The following is an 18,339-nucleotide window of genomic DNA, read 5'->3' on the forward strand; positions in this document are numbered from 1 at the left end:
GAAAGTAAATTTTGCATTTCATTTGGAAATCAAGTTCCCAGAGTCTGGAGGAAGAGTGGAGAGGCTGTACACAATCCAAGCTTCATGAGGTCTAGTGTGACGTTTCCTCAATCATTGATGGATTGGGGAGCCATGTCATCTGCTGGTATAGGTTCACTGTGTTTCATCAACACCAAAGTCAATGCAAATTTTAGAGCACTTCATGCTTCCCTGTTCTGAAAAGATTTTTGGAGATGGAATTTTCATCTTCCAGCAGGATTTGGCATCTGTCCACACTGCCAAAAGTACAAATACCTGGTTTACTAACCACAGCATCACTGTGCTTGATTGGCCAGCAAACTCGCCAGACCTTAACCCCATAGAGAATTTATAGGTATTGTCAAGAGGAAGATGAAAGACACCAGACCCAACAATGCAGACCAGCTGAAGGCCGCTATCAAAGCAACCTGGGCTTCAATAACACCTCTGCAATGCCATCAGCTAATCGCCTCCATGCCACGCCACATTGATGCCAACATTCATGCAAAAGGTGCCCCGACCAAGTATTGAGGGCATTTACTGTACAGACTTTTCATTTGGTCGACATTTCTGTGTTAAAAACATTTTTTTTTTCAGTTGGTTTTATATAATAATCTAATTTTCCAAAATACTGACTTTTGGGTTTTTCTTGGCTGATCCATAATCATTAACTTTAACCCTTTGAGGACCAGGCCCAAAATGACCCAGTGGACCGCGCAAATTTTGATCTTAGTGTTTTCGTTTTTCCCTCCTCCCCTTCTAAAAGCTCTAGCACTTTCAGTTCTCTATCTACAAGCCATGTCAGTGCTTGTTTTTTACAGGAATAGTTGTACTTTATAATGGCGTCTTTCATTTTACCATAACATGTATGCATGTATGATGGAATTCCAAAATTATTATTTATGGTGCGTTCACACCTACAGGATCTGCAGCTGATTTTCTGCAGCAGATTTCATTTAAATAACTGAACACAGCATCAAATCTGCTGCAGATCTGCTGCAGATCCTGTAGGTGTGAACGCACCCTTATGAAGATATAAATAGGTGAAATCGTAAAAAAGAATGCATTATGGTAACGTTTAGGGGGGGGGGGGGTTCCCGTGTCTACGTAATGCACTATATGGTAACAGCGAGATGATACTATTATTCTATAGGTCAGTCCGAACACAACCATATGCAGGTTTACACAGATTCTCTAATGTTATATATTTTTTTATGAAATTCTTTTTTTTGGCAATTAATTATTAATAAAATGGGCCTATTGTGATGCTTATAACGATTGTATTTTTTCACCTACGGGGCTGGATGGGGTGTCATTTTTTCCACCATGATCTCTAGTTTTTATTAATACTATATTTGTGAAGATCGGACATTTTGATAATTTTTTATTGATTTTTTTTTTAAGATATAATGTAACATAAAATCGGTAATCCGCGCACTTTTTTCCCTCTTTTCGTGTACACCATTTGCAATGACGTTTGTTATATTTTAATAGATCGGACAATTACGCACGCTACGGTATATTATATATTTATGTATTTATTTTTATATATTTTATTTATATAATGGGATAGGGGGGGTGATTTCAGCTTTTATTGGGGGAGAGGTTTTGGGGTAGTGTAATAGTGTTTTGAACTTTTTTTTTTTTACACATTTGAAGTCCCTTTAGGGGACTTTTACATACAGTACTTTGATTGCTCACACTGTACAATGCTATGCCATAGGCATAGCATTGATAAGTGTGATCGTCGATCTGCTCATTGAGCCTGCCTGTGCAGGCTCAGTGTAGCAGATCGCCGATGGGACCGCACTGAGGCAGGTGAGAGACCTCCGGCGGTCCGTCTCAACGATCGGGACCCCCGCAGTCACACTGCGGGGGTCCCGATCGTTAAGTGACAGGGAACTCCCCCTGTCGCTTACACTTAAACACCACGGCGATCGCGACGTTTAAGGAGTTAATGACACGCGCCAGCCGGAGTTAATGGCACTGCAGCCGGCCCCCACCTTCTATGAAGCACGCTTTATAGCGAGAGAACCACCCAGGATGTACAGTTACGTCCAGGGTCGTCTGGTGACAGACTTCCATGACGTAACTGTACGTCCAGGGTCGTCTAGGGGTTAACAAAAATAAACCCTTAAAAAAGTTCACTCTGTATGTAATGAGTCTGTAGAATATGAGGTCACTTTTTGAATTGAATCACTGGAGAAAAAATAACTTTTTGTTGATATTCTAATTTATTGCAAAAAAAAAAAAAAATAAATAAAAAAAAAAAAAATATATATATATATATATATATATCTATTTATGTATGTGTATATACATATATATATATACAGTATATATATATATATATATATATATATATATATATATATATGTATAATCTATATCATAAAAATCAAAGTCTGTCTGTCCTTCTGTCTGTCTGTCTGTCTGTCCTCTATAGACTTCCAAACGCCTGAACCGTTTGACCCCAAATTTGGCACACAGATACATTGGGTGCCCGGGAAGGTTATTGTGAAGGTCCCGTCCCCGCCAGATGTACAGGAGGTGAGGGGGAGGGGAAAGAGAGGCGCCCCATAAAGATGAATGGGAAAATCTCCTCACTGCAAACACAGGTGATATAATTAGCTGCAGCAGACACGGCAGTTGGAGCCTTAGCAACCAATAGGATTACTGCTTTCATTTTCACAGGGAGCAATGGTTGCTAGGGAAGCTGCCTCACAACATCCACAGTAATAACTGGTAGACCCCCTACTCCATCTATACAGTACATGTATATACAGGGCCCCCTACTCCATCTATACAGTACATGTATATACAGGGCCCCCTACTCCATCTATACAGTACATATATACAGGACCCCCTACTCCATCTATATAGTAAATGTATTTACAGGGCCCCCTACTCCATCTATACAGTACATATATACAGGACCCCCTACTCCATCTATACAGTACATGAATACACAGGACCCCCTACTCCATCTATACAGTACATGTATACAGGACCCCCTACTCCTTCTATACAGTACATATATATACAGAACCCCCTACTTCATCTATACAGTACATGTATATACAGGACCCCCTACTCCATCTATACAGTATATGTATATACAGGACCCCCTACTCCATCTATACAGTACATGTATATACTGGACCCCCTACTCCATCCATACAGTACATGTATATACAGGGCACAACAGGTATACCAAACTGTGATTGGGTAACACTGCTACACCAGACCTGACCAATACCGCCAAACTGTGCTGGATAAGACTGCCAGACCTGACCAATACCGCCATACTGTGACAGGATAACACCTCCATACCAGACCTAACCAATACCGCCATACTGTGACTGGATAACACTGCCACACCAGACCTGACCAATACCGCCATACTGTGACTGGATAACACTGCCACACCAGACCTGACCAATACCGCCATACTGTGACTGGATAACACTGCCACACCAGACCTGACCAATACCGCCATACTGTGACTGGATAACACTGCCACACCAGACCTGACCAATACCGCCATACTGTGACTGGATAACACTGTCATACCAGACCTGACCAATACCGCCATACTGTGACTGGATAACACTGTCATATAAGACCTGACCAATACCGCCATACTGTGAATGGATAACACCGCCACACCAGACCTGACCAATACCGCTATACTGTGCTGGATAACACTGTCATACCAGACCTGACCAATACCGCCATACTGTGACTGGATAACACTGCCATACCAGACCTGACCAATACCGCCATACTGTGCTGGATAACACTGTCATACCAGACCTGACCAATACCGCCATACTGTGACTGGATAACACCGCCACACCAGTCCTGACCAATAACACCATACTGTGACTGGATAACACCATCATATCAGACCTGACCAATACTGCCATACTGTGACTGGATAACACCGCTATACCAGACCTGACCAATACCACCATACCGTGACTGGATAACACCGCCACACCAGACCTGACCAATAACACCATACTGTGACTGGATAACACCATCATATCAGACCTGACCAATACCGCCATACTGTGACTGGATAACACCGCCATACCAGACATGACCAATAACGACACACTGTGACTGAATAACACTGCCATACGGGTAAATACAACCCTGCAGGTATACAGGACACTACAGGTATACAGGACCCCAAAACTATACACTACAAGTGCAAGGGACCTCCACAAAACTATATACTACAGGTATACAGGACCCCAAACTTTACACTACAGGTATACAGGACCCCAAAACTATATACTACAGGTATACAGGACCTCCACCAACTATATACTTCAGGTATACAAGACCTCCACCAACTATATACTACAAGTATACAGGACCCCAAACTATATACTACAGGTATACATGACCTCAAAACTATACACTACAGGTATACAGGAACTCCACCAACTATATACTACAGGTATATAGGACCCCAAACTATACACTACAGGTATACAGGACCTCAAAACCATACACTACAGGTATACAGGACCTACACCAACTCTATAATACAGGTATACAGCACCTTCACCAACTCTATACTACAAGTATACAGGACCCCAAATATACTACAGGTATACAGGAACTCCACCAGCTATATACTACAGGTATATAGGACCCCAAACTATACACTACAGGTATACAGGACCTCCACCAACTCTATACTATAGTTATACAGGACCCTCAAACTATTTACTACAGGTATACAGGACCCCCGAACTATATACTACAGGTATACAAGACCTCCACCAATTATACACTACAGGTATCCAGGACCCTCAAACTATAAACTACAAGTATACAAGACCTCCACCAACTATACATTACAGGTATACAGCACCAACTATATACTACAGGTATTCAGGACCCCCGAACTATACAGTACAGGTATACAGGACCTTCACCAACTGTACACTGCAGGTATACAGGACCTCCCTCAACTATACACTATAGGTTTACAGCCCCTCCAACTATGCACTACAGATATGCAAAACCCCTAAAAACTATACATTGTGGGTATACAGAGCCCCTCCAACTATGCACTACAGGTATACACTAATTCCTTTGATTAACCCAGATGAAACAATACCTTTAGCTTGGCTTCCTGGGCACCTTAGAACAAATCTAATTAACACACTGACACTTTATACCTGGGCATAATTCGTTCCGGGACCGTGCTTGTAATCCAATCTTAAACCAAAGCAAATTTTCCCATAAGAAATCATAGAAATACAGACAATTGGTTCCACACCCCAAAAATAATGATTTATTATTCTTAATAACATGTAAACCAGATGAAACAAACATTTAGAAACAGCAGAATATGTGATATTATAAGTTACTGTACAGTAATGGAGAGGATGGGAAACACAAGGGCTGACAGAGACTGCAGGGAGCATGAAGGAATGAGCAGGGCAGATGTGGGCATATACATGCAGTGCTCTCTGTCTGTGGAGAAAGGGGTTACTTCTATGGAGAGATTACCTCCACCGTCCTGTCCCCTGATGTAAACCCAAGCCTGAAGTGAATCTGCTATGATTTGGAAGGTGAGGGAGACTTCCTGCGTCAGAGTACAGTGTTGTAGACCCCGCTATACAGAATATGCCCCTCCCCTACTCGCGCTCCCACCCAGTACAGGGAGCTCTTAAACCAAAGCAATGCTCTTAAACCAAGTCACAATTTTGAAAAACTGTGAGCTCTTAAACTAAAACACTTTTAAACCAAGTTACTTTTAAACCAAGGTACCCCTGTATTATAATTCATTAATGAATAATTTTTGTTAAAGATGCATTCACATGCAATGAGTTTGCAGCAAACTTATTACGTGTGGATGCACCCTAAAGTAAATCTGTCCAGCCGCGCTGCCCACCCTCAAACCATCGGTACCATTTTGTACACGCCATCATGCCATGTCCTGTGCGAGGGTCGACCTTTCTCCTGGGGCTAGTAAATTGGCCAAAAAAGGAAATTTATTGTGGCAGGGAGTCATGAGGCTGGTCCCAGAGCATCAGTGCCACTTAACCGGGAGTGATAAGAGAACCTAAAGGTAGGAGGCAGGATGCTAGGCCTGCAGCGCCCTTTCTCCCCGCTTCATCCAGCCCAAGGGCGTGCCAAAAAAGAAGAGTGTCGGGAAGAGAGACCCCCACAGGCCTAGGGCACGGATGCTCTGGGACCCACCTCATGACTCCCTGCCAGAATAAATTTTGTTTTAAGCAAATATACCGGCCCCAGGAGAAGGCCCGAACCCCGGACCAGACATGGCGAGATGGAGTATGCAGAACAGTACTGGTCTGTGGGTGGGTAGTGGCCAGTACAGATTCACTTTAATAATTAAAGGAGTTGTCCAGGATGTTGTTGCCACTCAGGCACTTTTGCCAAGGACTCGAGAATAGCAGCAGCATCTTTCCATAAAATAATTGTCAGTAAATGTAGCTCATGGTGACTACAATCCTGATAAAAAGGTGGAAAAAAGTGACATTTGGCTCCCAGTGTGACATTCTCCCCTCTGTGACGCGGCTCTATTGATTCTAATGGAACCGCGTCACAGAGGGGAGGGAAGATCATCCCACTGGGGGGTTGATAGGCCCACCTCCAGTGCTTCATGCCTGGCCAGTGCTCGGGAATATACCAGTGCCGTGCATGGAAACTGGGCTGCTGTTTCAAAAAAGTGACCATGCCACTGGCATCCCCGTGCCAGTGTCGGTCTATTAATATAAAAAAACACAAAGTGATGTACCTAGTGGTACATTCGCTTTAAGTTGTCACTACAGTATTTGAGCACTTTGGGCCCCACTTTCATTTTTGCCCAGAGCCACACTTAGTCTTAAATCCGGCCCTGTCCAGAGCAGTAGTAAATGCCAATAGAAAAACCTTTCCTGCCCTCAAGACTAGAAAGAATACCACTTCCTGCAGAACATACAGCATCTAATAAGTACTGGTAAGCTTGAAATTTTTTAATAGACGTAAATTACAAATCTCTGGCACTTTCTGGCAACATCTAATTTGAAAGAATTTTTTGGGAGGTGAACGACCCATTTAGGAATAACATTGGCTAACATCAAATGGAGGGAATTTGTTTGAAACTACAGTGACCATTTAAGCAGAAGCAAATAAAGCTGAAAATAAGTTCATATAATCATTGCTAAATAATGAGGGAATTGCATTAACATGTAGTGTTTTGTAATACAGAGATGTGTGTATTGCCGGAAGAAAATCCGAAAAGAGGTTGCTGCTTGTGTCCAGTGTTCAGTTGATCGATGTTCCACGTCCTTCCATGTCACTTGTGCACACGCAGCTGGTATATCTATGGAGCCTGATGATTGGCCTTATGTTGTATCAATTACATGCTTCAAACACAACGCAAATGGTCAATCTGTAAGTACAGTTCGTGTCATCATTAATACTATCATTTTAACTTTTCGTTGGGTTTAATGGCTGTCTGGAAGAACTGTATATATTGTACCATATACATTACGAGTTACGAGCAAGAGGCTGAAACAACAGGCTGTTTGATTAAATATTCTCGTCGTAATTCAAATAAATACTTACACAGAAATGTTACGAGAAAAGACATGCTCAAAAAAATCATATATATATATATATATATATATATATATATATATATATATATATGTCTTAGCAATCAGCCAATGGTTGATTTGGATCTTTCACATGCCAGTAAAATCCATTGTTATGGGCTGCTATCTGTGATGTGTGGCCGACAACAATGAATGCAACTGGCCACACTAACAATAAAGCAAAATAGAAAGTAGACGGCACTCACCAATGTGAATCCACAATCCGGCTTTATTCAGGTATAGGGGAGATGAGTAGGGTGACCGCAGTTTCGCAACAACTGCCGTTTTGACGAACCCTTGCCCCAGGGTTACCCCACTTGTGGCGAAACTGTGTCACCCTACTCCGTTAAATGTGAAAGGACCCTTACAGGAAAGCAAATGGAAAGGTTCAAATAGCAGGCAAAATTCTCTCGTCTATCAGTAGTTTGACATAGCAGGGGCTAGAAATCGCTCTGGGTGCCTGGAAAAGCTGGATGCAGTCCTTGGAGAAGGTTGCATACAGCTTTACCTGGCAGCGCATTTTAAGAGCAGCAGGCTGACAAGCCGACGGCCAAGTTTAACGGATCGCTTAGTTTCATTACTACTGTAAATTCTCTCATCTCTAGTCCTTTTACATTTACCGATCTTTGGCCATCTGTGTCAGAAAACGAGCATAACAGGTGTTCTTTTGCAGTGCCTTTACAAGGCATGACTAATTGTGCAGCTGGGCCACACAAACAACCGCTGCATTGTTAGTACAGCCAATAACATTCATTATCTGCTCGTGTTTACGCAGAGATGTGCGGCTGATTTTAATGATGGATTTTACAGCAACACAAAAGATCCAATCAGCTACACTGCTTACAATTTTACACAGGCATGTTATCGGCTGAATGAGCTTTTCTAGAAAACTCTATTGCCAATATTTGGCCTGTATTAAGGGGCCTTTAGTGTGGCTGCTAGAGAGTGTTATGGTCAGGGAGCATTTATACTTATTGTTGTGGCTTAGGAGACTCCTGTGACCAAAGCCGCTGTTTAATGTTCTCATTATGTGAAAAAGGGGTTTTATGCTTTACTCTACTAACAGCACAATACATTACATTACAGAGAGCTGAATGTAATCAATATATGGGACCCATATGCTTTGTATTGTGTAAAATCCACTGTGGTCCTGTCAAGTATGGATTTACTTTTTATCTGCCTTGTTCCCCAAGTGTCCAAATTAAGTAAGCTGAGCGCTAGCGATGAGGACATAACACCAGGCAAAAAGACGGTATAACCTCCTCTCTCAGCTCAGTTTGGAGTGCACACTCATGCCTTATTTGTTTTTTTATTAAATATATAAACTTTCAATACAGGCGGGGTTTCAAGTAACAAGACACATACATATCCCATTCTGATAGGTCAGTCCATAGATGGTCAGCAGTTTCCTGTCCTGCGCAGTCAGTGTTGTTTATCACATATTGTTCTTATAACAGTGTCTCTTTCTTGCGTCTGTATTGTGGCTGCGATATAAGTTGAAGGTGCTGTCCTCATTGGCCTTCATCTTTCACAATAATTACCACAAACACAATAAACATCACAATAAACATATTTAATCCATCTTTAGCTTTCCAAGTTTGTGCGGTCTTTTAAATTCATTAATTCTCTTCTTTCCTCCCGTTTTATACTTGACCTATAGGTATATAATAACATAGCCAAGTAAAAAAACTATACACCTTTAGTAACAACATTGGAAAACAGTAATAAAATCACTTCATGGTATGAAGGTGTTTTAGGTAGATTAATGTATAAATTCTCAGTTACTAATATTTCCTTTACTAAGTAATAACTTATTTTTTCCATGGGCTTAGTATATTATACCAGTTTGCTATAATCATCACAAAACTGTTATCCCTAAAAATAAAAATAATAAAACATGTTACACTTGGGTAGTCTCATATCAACCTTCTTTTGCTACAAATGAAATAAAAGACACCTTGAAAATGTAAAACAAGTGTCAGCAGCTTCAGATTCACTGTATACTGTAGTTTGTAATATTATTTATCCTTGTAGTAAAATCTGTGGGCACAATTCATGTTTTCCAAACATAACCAAAACAAATGATGTCAATCATCTTTCCCCACTGCAGTATCCTTGAATTTACAGAAGATACTAGTGCTGCGCTTATCACACACCAGACTGTAAACCGGGCAGCGTCTATTCCCCCACTCTCTCCCTCACAGCTAACTGATAAGAGTGAGTGCTTCATAGAAGACCTTGTGTAATTAAAATACAACACTGGGACACATACTAATAACTCAGTAGAAAAAAAAAAATATTTGCTTAGAGCTTATTAGGATTGATCTATATCTGAAAAGACTTTTTACACAGAAATATGTAAGTTACAGTAATAATAAGTTCCTCCGAGCTCTCATACCGTAGCGTTCTTAATAAGTGCAAAAAATTCTGAGTTCAATCTGTACCTATTATCACTTTTCTCTTGATCATAATAAAACTTGCTTTTTCTCTCTGACTCCTACTGACACTTCCGTGTGACACTCTTAATCATGGTCCTGTCTGGTCTAATAGACCCTGCTCTTTCAAACTGTCTCATTGCTTTTCCCTCTAACCTACTTTCCACAAACCTTTATTTAACTTTCCTATCCATCACATAACAACATTCATTAGCAGATGTGCAAAACAGTTGTTAATCTCTGTCGGAGAGTCCTGTACCCGCCCCCTCTATGACACTAATTAGTTTGGGCACAGGGGAAGGTCAAAAATGCCAGGAGCTAAAATGGCCACCGGACTAGAAGTGATAACCAGATATAGGGGCCAGGGGCGTAGCTAAAGGCTGATGGGCCCTGGTGCAAAATTTTAGCTTGCCCCCCCCCCCCTCTTCTCTAAGGGGAGGCTCTGTAATGTGCCAATGTGTCCTAATGAACAGTCACTGTGTCCCCTCATGTACTGTACCACTGGTTCCTATATTTATGCCATTCTCTAATCAATCAGTGCATCATCTGGCATCTGGGGAGCCAGATGATGCACGAATTGTGTGAAATGATCGTAGCTCCTGTTCTTTTTTGTGGAATGTGTTTTTATGTCTGCACTTGACATGAAAATAAAGCAACTTTGATCACTACTTGGTGAGTTGCCGCTGCTGTACCTCTATCGCACTTGAATTGTGACTACTATTTGAGGCCGAGCACCACCGGTGATTGCGACCACCGTAGAGACCTGACACTATATTTAAAGGTACGGAGTGCCCACTATGTGACTTCTTATGACTGAATTCTCTAATAACTGTTTCAACTCCCATCATGAACTGACAGCAGGACATGATGGAGGTTGTACAGTCATGGCCAAAAGTTTTGAGAATGATACAAATAATTTTTACAAAGTCTACTGCTTCAGTTTTTAAAATGGTTATTTGCATGTACTCCAGAATGTTATAAAGAGTGATTAGCTTAACAGCAATTACTTGCAAAGTCAATATTTGCCTAGAAAATGAACTTTATCCCCCAAAACATATTTCAACATCATTGCAGCCCTGCCTTAAAAGGACCAGCTAACATTGTTTCAGTGATTGCTCCATTAATACAGGTGTGGGTGTTGATGAGGACAGGGCTGGAGATCAATCTGTCATGATTAAGTAAGAATGACACGACTGGACACTTTAAAAGGAGGCTGGAGCTTGGCATCATTGTATCTCTTCTGTAAACCATGGTTATCTTTAACCCCTTGCTGCAAAATGACGTTTGGGAAACGTCATGTAAAGCAGGTAGTTCCCGCAACATGACGTTTCCCAAATGTCATGTCTTCCCTGCCTCCCCCCGCTGTCCCTAGGTGAGATCGGGCAGTGGGAGAAGGCTATGTCACATAGCCTCCTCCCGCTGCCTCTGCCCGGAGGGGAGCCGCGCTCCCCCCGGGCAGTTAACCCCATAGACACCGCAGTCAATGCGACCGCAGCGTCTATGGGGATATTTCTGCATTGGGAGGCGATCGGGCAGCGGGAGGGGGCTGTGGCATGTTGCCTCCTCCCACCGCCACTACAGATCCTCCCCCGGCAGTTCCTTGTCCTCCCCGGTATTGGCGGATCGCCGCTATTACCGGTATAGCGGCGATCCGCCAGTACCGGCGCCGCCGCTGCATTTCATCTCCCCCCACCGTGAATCCACGGTGGGGGGTGATGAAATAAGTATTAATCAGACCTCAGATCAGTCCCCTTGTGGCCGATCTCTAACCCCCCCCCCCCCCTCCCCGGGCGGCCATCAAATCCAAGATGGCCGCCCCCATCGCTGCGAACAAACGATGTTTGTTCGCAGCGATGGAATTAAAAAATGAATGAAAACCCCATGCTCTCCGCCACCGGAGGTAGCGGAGAGCATGGGGCAGTGATCAGGGACCCCCCTTTGGGGTCCCGGAACAGGCGATCGGCGGTATATACTATATACCGCTGATCGCCTGTTCCCAGTGCTGCCCGGCACATTTTATCCCATAAATCATTGGTGACAGGGGATAAAAAATGTCACCGTGACCCCCCCCAAGTCGCCCCCCCACCCCCCCAGTCCCCCTCGTCCCCCAGTCACCCCCCCCTTCCCCACATACGTTACCTGATCCTGGAGCTCCGTCCTCCTCGAAGTCCTGACTGCTTCTGATGTGCGCATGCGCGTCAGAAGCAGTTAGCTCTGAAAATTTAAAGTGACAGAGACCAATTTGGTCTCTGTCACTAAACTATGATTACTGTGATAGAAAATATCACAGTAATCATAGTAATACAGTGAAAATGAAAGTGAAAAAAGTACAAGTGAAAAAGTGTAAATGTGAAAAAGTGAAAAACATACAAACAAAATAAAACACACTTTTTATTATAGTAATAACTGCGGTTTACTCCCAGATTACCCGTAACCACCGCAGGTTGCCCGTATCCGCCCCAGTTTGCCCGTAACCACCGCAGGTTGCCCGTATCCGCCCCAGTTTGCCCATAACCGCCGCAGGTTGCCCGTAAACACGCCAGATTACATGTAACCACCGCACGTTGCCCATAACCACCACATCTTGACCATAACCACCCCAAATTGCCAGAGACCCCCTCCAGATTGCCCGTAACTACCGCACGTTGCCTCTGACCACCGCACGTTGCCCCTGACCACCGCACGTTGCCCCTGACCACCGCACGCTGCCCCTGACCACCGCACGTTGCCATTGACCACCGCACGCTGCCTCTGACCACCGCACGCTGCCATTGACCACCGCACGTTGCCATTGACCACCGCACGTTGCCATTGACCACCGTACGTTGCCTCTGACCACCGCACATTGCCTCTAACCACCGCACGTTGCCTCTAACCACCGCACGTTGCCATTGACCACCGCACGTTGCCATTGACCACCGCACGTTGCCTCTGACCACCGCACATTGCCTTTAACCACCGCACGTTGCCTCTAACCACCGCACGTTGCCCCTAACCACCGCACGTTGCCCCTAACCACCGCACGTTGCCTCTAACCACCGCACGTTGCCCCTAACTACCGCACGTTGCCCCTAACCACCGCACGTTGCCCCTAACCACCGCACGTTGCCTCTAACCACCGCACGTTGCCTCTAACCACCGCACGTTGCCTCTAACCACCGCACGTTGCCTCTAACCACCGCACGTTGCCCATAACCACCACACGTTGCCCATAACCTCTGCACATTGCCTATAACCACCGCACGTTGCCTGTAACCACATGTTGACCGTAACCACCCCGAATTGCCAGTGACCCCCTCCAGATGGTGCGTAATCAGCCCCGATTGCCCGTAACCCCCCAGATTGCATGTAACCACCGCACGTTGCCTCTGACCACCGCACCTTGCCTCTGACCACCGCACGTTGCCTCTGACCACCGCACGTTGCCTCTGACCACCGCACGTTGCCTATAACCACCGCACGTTGCCTTTAACCACCCCAAATTGCCAGTGACCCTCTCCAGATTGCCCATAACCACGCCAGATTGCCTGTAACGACCCCAAATTACAGGTATCCATCCCAGATTACCTATAAGCACTTCAGTTTATCCGTAACCACCCCACGTTGCCCGTAACCACCCCACGTTGCCCGTAACCACCCCACGTTGCCCGTAACCACGCCACGTTGCCCGTAACCACCCCAGATTCTCTGTAACCACCACAGGTTGCCCGTGACCACCCCAGGTTGCCTGTGACCACCCCAGGTTGCCCGTGACCACCCCACATTACCTGTAATCTCATTTTTTATTGTATTTTAGTAACTGCGCTATTCTAATAACTATTACTAGCTGCGATTTTGCTCCAGCAAATTGGCGCTCCCTTCCTTCTGAGCCCAGCTGTGTGCCCATACTGTGGTTTATACCCACATATGGGGTACCGTTTTACTCAGAAGAAGCTGCGTTACAGATTTTGGGGTACGTTTTCTCTCCTGTTCCTCGTGAAATTAAGAAATTTTTAACTAAACAAACATATTATTGGAAAAATTCGAGTTTTTCATTTTTACTGTCTTATTTTGAATACTTTCCTCTAATACCTGTGGGGTCAAACCGCTCACTGCACCCCAAGATAAATTCTTTCAGAGGTGTACTTTCCTAAATAGGGTGACTTTTGCTGGGGTTCTATTCTGCGGACACTACAGGGGCACTGCAAACGCACCTGGCTCTCAGAAACTACTTCAGCAAAATCTGAACTGAAAATGCTAATTGGCGCTCCCTTCCTTCTGAGCCCTCCTGTGTGCCCATACAGTGGTTTTATGCCCACATATGGGGTACCGTTGTACTCAGGAGAACCTGCGTTACAAATTTTGGGGTGCAGATTTTCTATTGTTTCTTGTGAAATTGAGAAATTTCAAACTAAACGAACATATTATAGGAAAAATTCAAGTTTTTCATTTTTACTGTCTAATTTTAAATACTTTCCTCTAATACCTGTGGGGTCAAAATGGTCACCACACCCCAAGATGAACTCTTTGAGGGGTGTACTTTCGAAAATGGGGTGACTTTTGGGAGGATTCTATTCTGCGGACACTACAGGGGCTCTGCAAATGCACCTGGCGCTCAGAAACTTCTTCAGCAAAATCTGCATTAAAAAAGCTAATTGGCGCTCCTTTACTTCTGAGCCCGGCTGTGTGCCCATACAGGTGTTTATGCCCACATATGGGGTACCGTTGTATTCAGGAGAACCTTCTTTACAAATTTTGGGGTAATTTTTTTCTCTTGTTCCTCGTGAAATTGAGAAATTTCAAACTAAACAAACATATTATTGGAAAAATTCGTGTTTTTCATTTTTACTGTCTAATTTTGAATACTTTCCTCTAATGCATGTGGGGTCAAAATGCTCATCCTACCCAAAGATGATTTCTTTGAGGGGTGTACTTTCGAAAATGGGGTGACTTTTGGGGGAATTCTATTCTGCGGACACTACAGGGGCTCTGCAAATGCACCTGGCGCTCAGAAACTTCTTCAGCAAAATCTGCATTAAAAAAGCTAATTGGCGCTCCTTTACTTTTGAGCCGGGCTGTGTGCCCATACAGTGGTTTACGCCCACATCTGGGGTACCGTTGTATTCAGGAGAACCTGCGTTACAAATTTTGGCATGCTTTTTTTCTCATGTTCCTTTTGAAAATGAGAAACTTTAATCTAAACGTATATATTATTTGAAAATTTAAATTTTCAATTTTTTTACGGCCTCATTGTGATTACTTTCCTCCAGCCCCTGTAGGGTTAAAATGCTCATTATACCCCTAGATTAATTCTTTAAGGTGTCTAGTTTCCAAAATGGGGTCACTTATGGGGGTTTCCAGTATACAAGCCTTCTAAATCCATTTAAAAAAAGAACTGGTCCCTAAAAAAAATCAGTTTTGGAAATTTTCACAAAATGTGATAATTTGCTCATAAATTTCTAAGCCCCGTAACACCCTAAAAAAGTAAAATATGTTTCCCAAATTATGCCAGAATAAAGAGGACATATTGGTAATGTGATTTAGTAACTAATTTATGTGCTGACTTCCTTTTTTAGAAGCAGAGAATTTCAGAAGTTCATAAAATGCTAAATTTTCAAATTTTTCTTGATATTTTGATGTTTTTCACAAAAAATACACAAAGTAGTGACCAAATTTTGCTACTAATATAGAGTGTCATATGTGACGAAAAAACAATCTCAGAATCGCTAGCATACGTTAAAGCATCACTGAGCTATAAGAGCATAAAGTGAGACAGGTCAGATTTTGAAAAATGAGCCTGGTCATTAAGGCCAAAACAGGCTTTAGAGGCAAGGGGTTAAAGAAACACGTGCAGTCATCATTGAATTGCACAAAAATGGCCTAACAGGGAAGAGTATCGCAGATAGAAAGATTGCACCTCAGTCAACAATCTATCGCATCATCAAGAACTTCAAGGAGAGAGGTTCCATTGTTGCCAAAAAGGCTCCAGGGCGCCCAAGAAAGACCAGCAAGCGCCAGGACCGTCTCTTAAAAGTGTTTCAGCTGCGGGATTGGGCTACCAGCAGTGCAGAGCTTGCTCAGGAATGGCAGCAAGGCTGGCATCTGCACGCATTGGGAGGCGGAGACTCTTGGAGCAAGGCCTGGTCTCAAGGAGGGCAGAAAAGAAGCCACTTCTCTCCAGAAAAAAAATCAGGGACAGACTGATATTCTGCAAAAGGTAGAGGGAGTGGACTGCTGAGGACTGGGGTAAAGTCATTTTCTCTGATGAATCCCTTTTCCGATTGTTTGGGACATCTGGAAAACAGCTTATTTGGAGAAGACGAGGTGAGCGCTACCACCAGTCTTGTCTCATTCCAACTGTAAAGCATCCTGAAACCATTCATGTGTGGGGTTGCTTCTCAGCCAAGGGAATCGGCTCTCTCACAGTCTTGCCTAAAAACACAGCCATGAATAAAGAATGGTACCAGAATGTCCTCCAAGAGCAACTTCTCCCAACCGTTCAAGAGCAGTTTGGCGATCAACAATGCCTTTTCCAGCATGATGGAACACCTTGCCATAAAGCAAAGGTGATAACTAAATGGCTCAGGGAACAAAACATTGAGATTTTGGGTCCATGCCCTGGAAACTCCCCAGATCTTAATCCCATTGAGAACTTGTGGTTAATCATCAAGAGATGGGTGGGCATACAAAAACCAACAAATTCTGACAAAATGCAAGCATTGATTGTGCAAGAATGGACTGCCATCAGTCAGGATTTGGTCCAGAAGCTGATTGAAAGCATGCCAGGGAGAATTGCAGAGGTCCTGAAGAAGAAGGGTCAACACATAAATATTGACAAACACACATAAAAACCAGAGGGCAGCAGATCATGTGAAAATATAATATTTGTGTCATTCTCAAAACTTTTGGCCATGACTGTAGTATGATGTATCTCTGGAAGGGGAAGGGGTTTGTCATTTGCACCTTCCTATAATCCGGCATTACCTTTTAAAAGGCCATTGATGTGTACACTCTTTATGCTTGATAAAGGTCTGTGATCTAGTAGACAAACCGAAACGCGTTGCATAATAATTAGAACATTGATTCACATCACTGTGCGATGCTCTAATTGTGACTGTGATGATTTCCTTGATGTTAACCTGCGCTGACCCTCCCACAGGGTTTCCCTTGGTTCCATTGACCCTTCTTGGGACACTCTTCTGCCTACTGTTATCCACCGCTGGTGGTCACAACCCGAGGGATACCTGTGGTTCCTGTCCGAGTGACATCATACGCCTACAGTAAAGTTGTGCCTATCGTTTGCACAACTCCATAAGGTGAGTGTGTCCATCTTTCATTAGATAAGACACACTAGCCCACTACTTTATTGCACCAGGAGAGGCACCTCTCTCTTGTTTTGTCTTTCTTCTCAGGTGAGAGGTTGTTATACAGCAGTACCCCTTTGCCCTCCACATAGCACCACACACTGCTAAGTGACCACTTTTCACTCCTCCATAAGTGGAGCATTTAGACTTCTGCATTACCCTTCTGGTTGTGAGCTAATCAGGGCAGTGACATTGTCTGCAGCCATATTGCTCCCTTTAACAGATGACATATTCGTACCACAACAGTATCTTTTTGCCTACCATATAGCACAGCCTATCACTACTTCAGTAGTCATATTACTGCATTCCACTGGTGAGATAATTGTTCCACAGAGATACCATTCCTGCCTGTAACATGGCACTTACTATCACTACATCAGCAGTAATATTACTCTCTTCCACAGGTGATGTACAGTAATTGTGCCACAGCAATAAAAATTGTTCGGTACCAGGATTTCATGGTATTCAATACTTAAAGGGGTTGTCCAGCGATTTTTTTTTTCTTTCAAATAAACTGGTGTCAGAAAGTTAAATAGATTTGTAATTTACTTATATTTAAAAATCTCAAGTCTTCCCATACTTATACACTGTTGTATGTCCTGCAGGATGTGTTGTTTATTTACATTTAGAAACAGTGCTCTCTGCTGACATCTCTGGCGGAGTCAGGAACTGTCCAGAGCAGCAGCAGATCCCCAAAGAAAACCTCTCCTGCTCAGGACAGTTCCTGACTCTGCCAGAGATGTCAGCAGAGAGCACTGTTTCAGAATGTAAATAAACAACACATCTTGCAGGACACACAACAGTGTATAAATATGGGAAGACTTAAGATTTTTAAATAGAAGTAAATCTATTTAACTTTCTGACACCAGTTGATTTGAAAGGAAAAAAAGTTTTCGCTGAACAACCCCTTTAATG

At 43.4% G+C, this 18,339-nt stretch overlaps 1 protein-coding gene across 3 annotated transcripts in view; it reads left to right on the plus strand.

Moving 5' to 3' along the window:
- The window catches only part of LOC138785996 (lysine-specific demethylase 4B-like), a 326,968-nt gene that overhangs the window by 231,378 nt on the left and 77,251 nt on the right, over window positions 1-18,339 (plus strand). For 2 of the 3 annotated variants that reach the window (XM_069962569.1, XM_069962571.1), the window contains one exon: window positions 7,258-7,443. The exons of the other annotated variant lie outside the window; for it this stretch is intronic. In XM_069962569.1, the coding sequence (XP_069818670.1) occupies window positions 7,258-7,443 (186 nt within the window). The remainder of the gene's footprint in view (window positions 1-7,257; window positions 7,444-18,339) is intronic. 3 annotated transcript variants of the gene reach the window in all.

The sequence above is a fragment of the Dendropsophus ebraccatus genome, chromosome 3 (assembly GCF_027789765.1).
Source record: "Dendropsophus ebraccatus isolate aDenEbr1 chromosome 3, aDenEbr1.pat, whole genome shotgun sequence".
Lineage (NCBI taxonomy): Eukaryota > Metazoa > Chordata > Amphibia > Anura > Hylidae > Dendropsophus > Dendropsophus ebraccatus.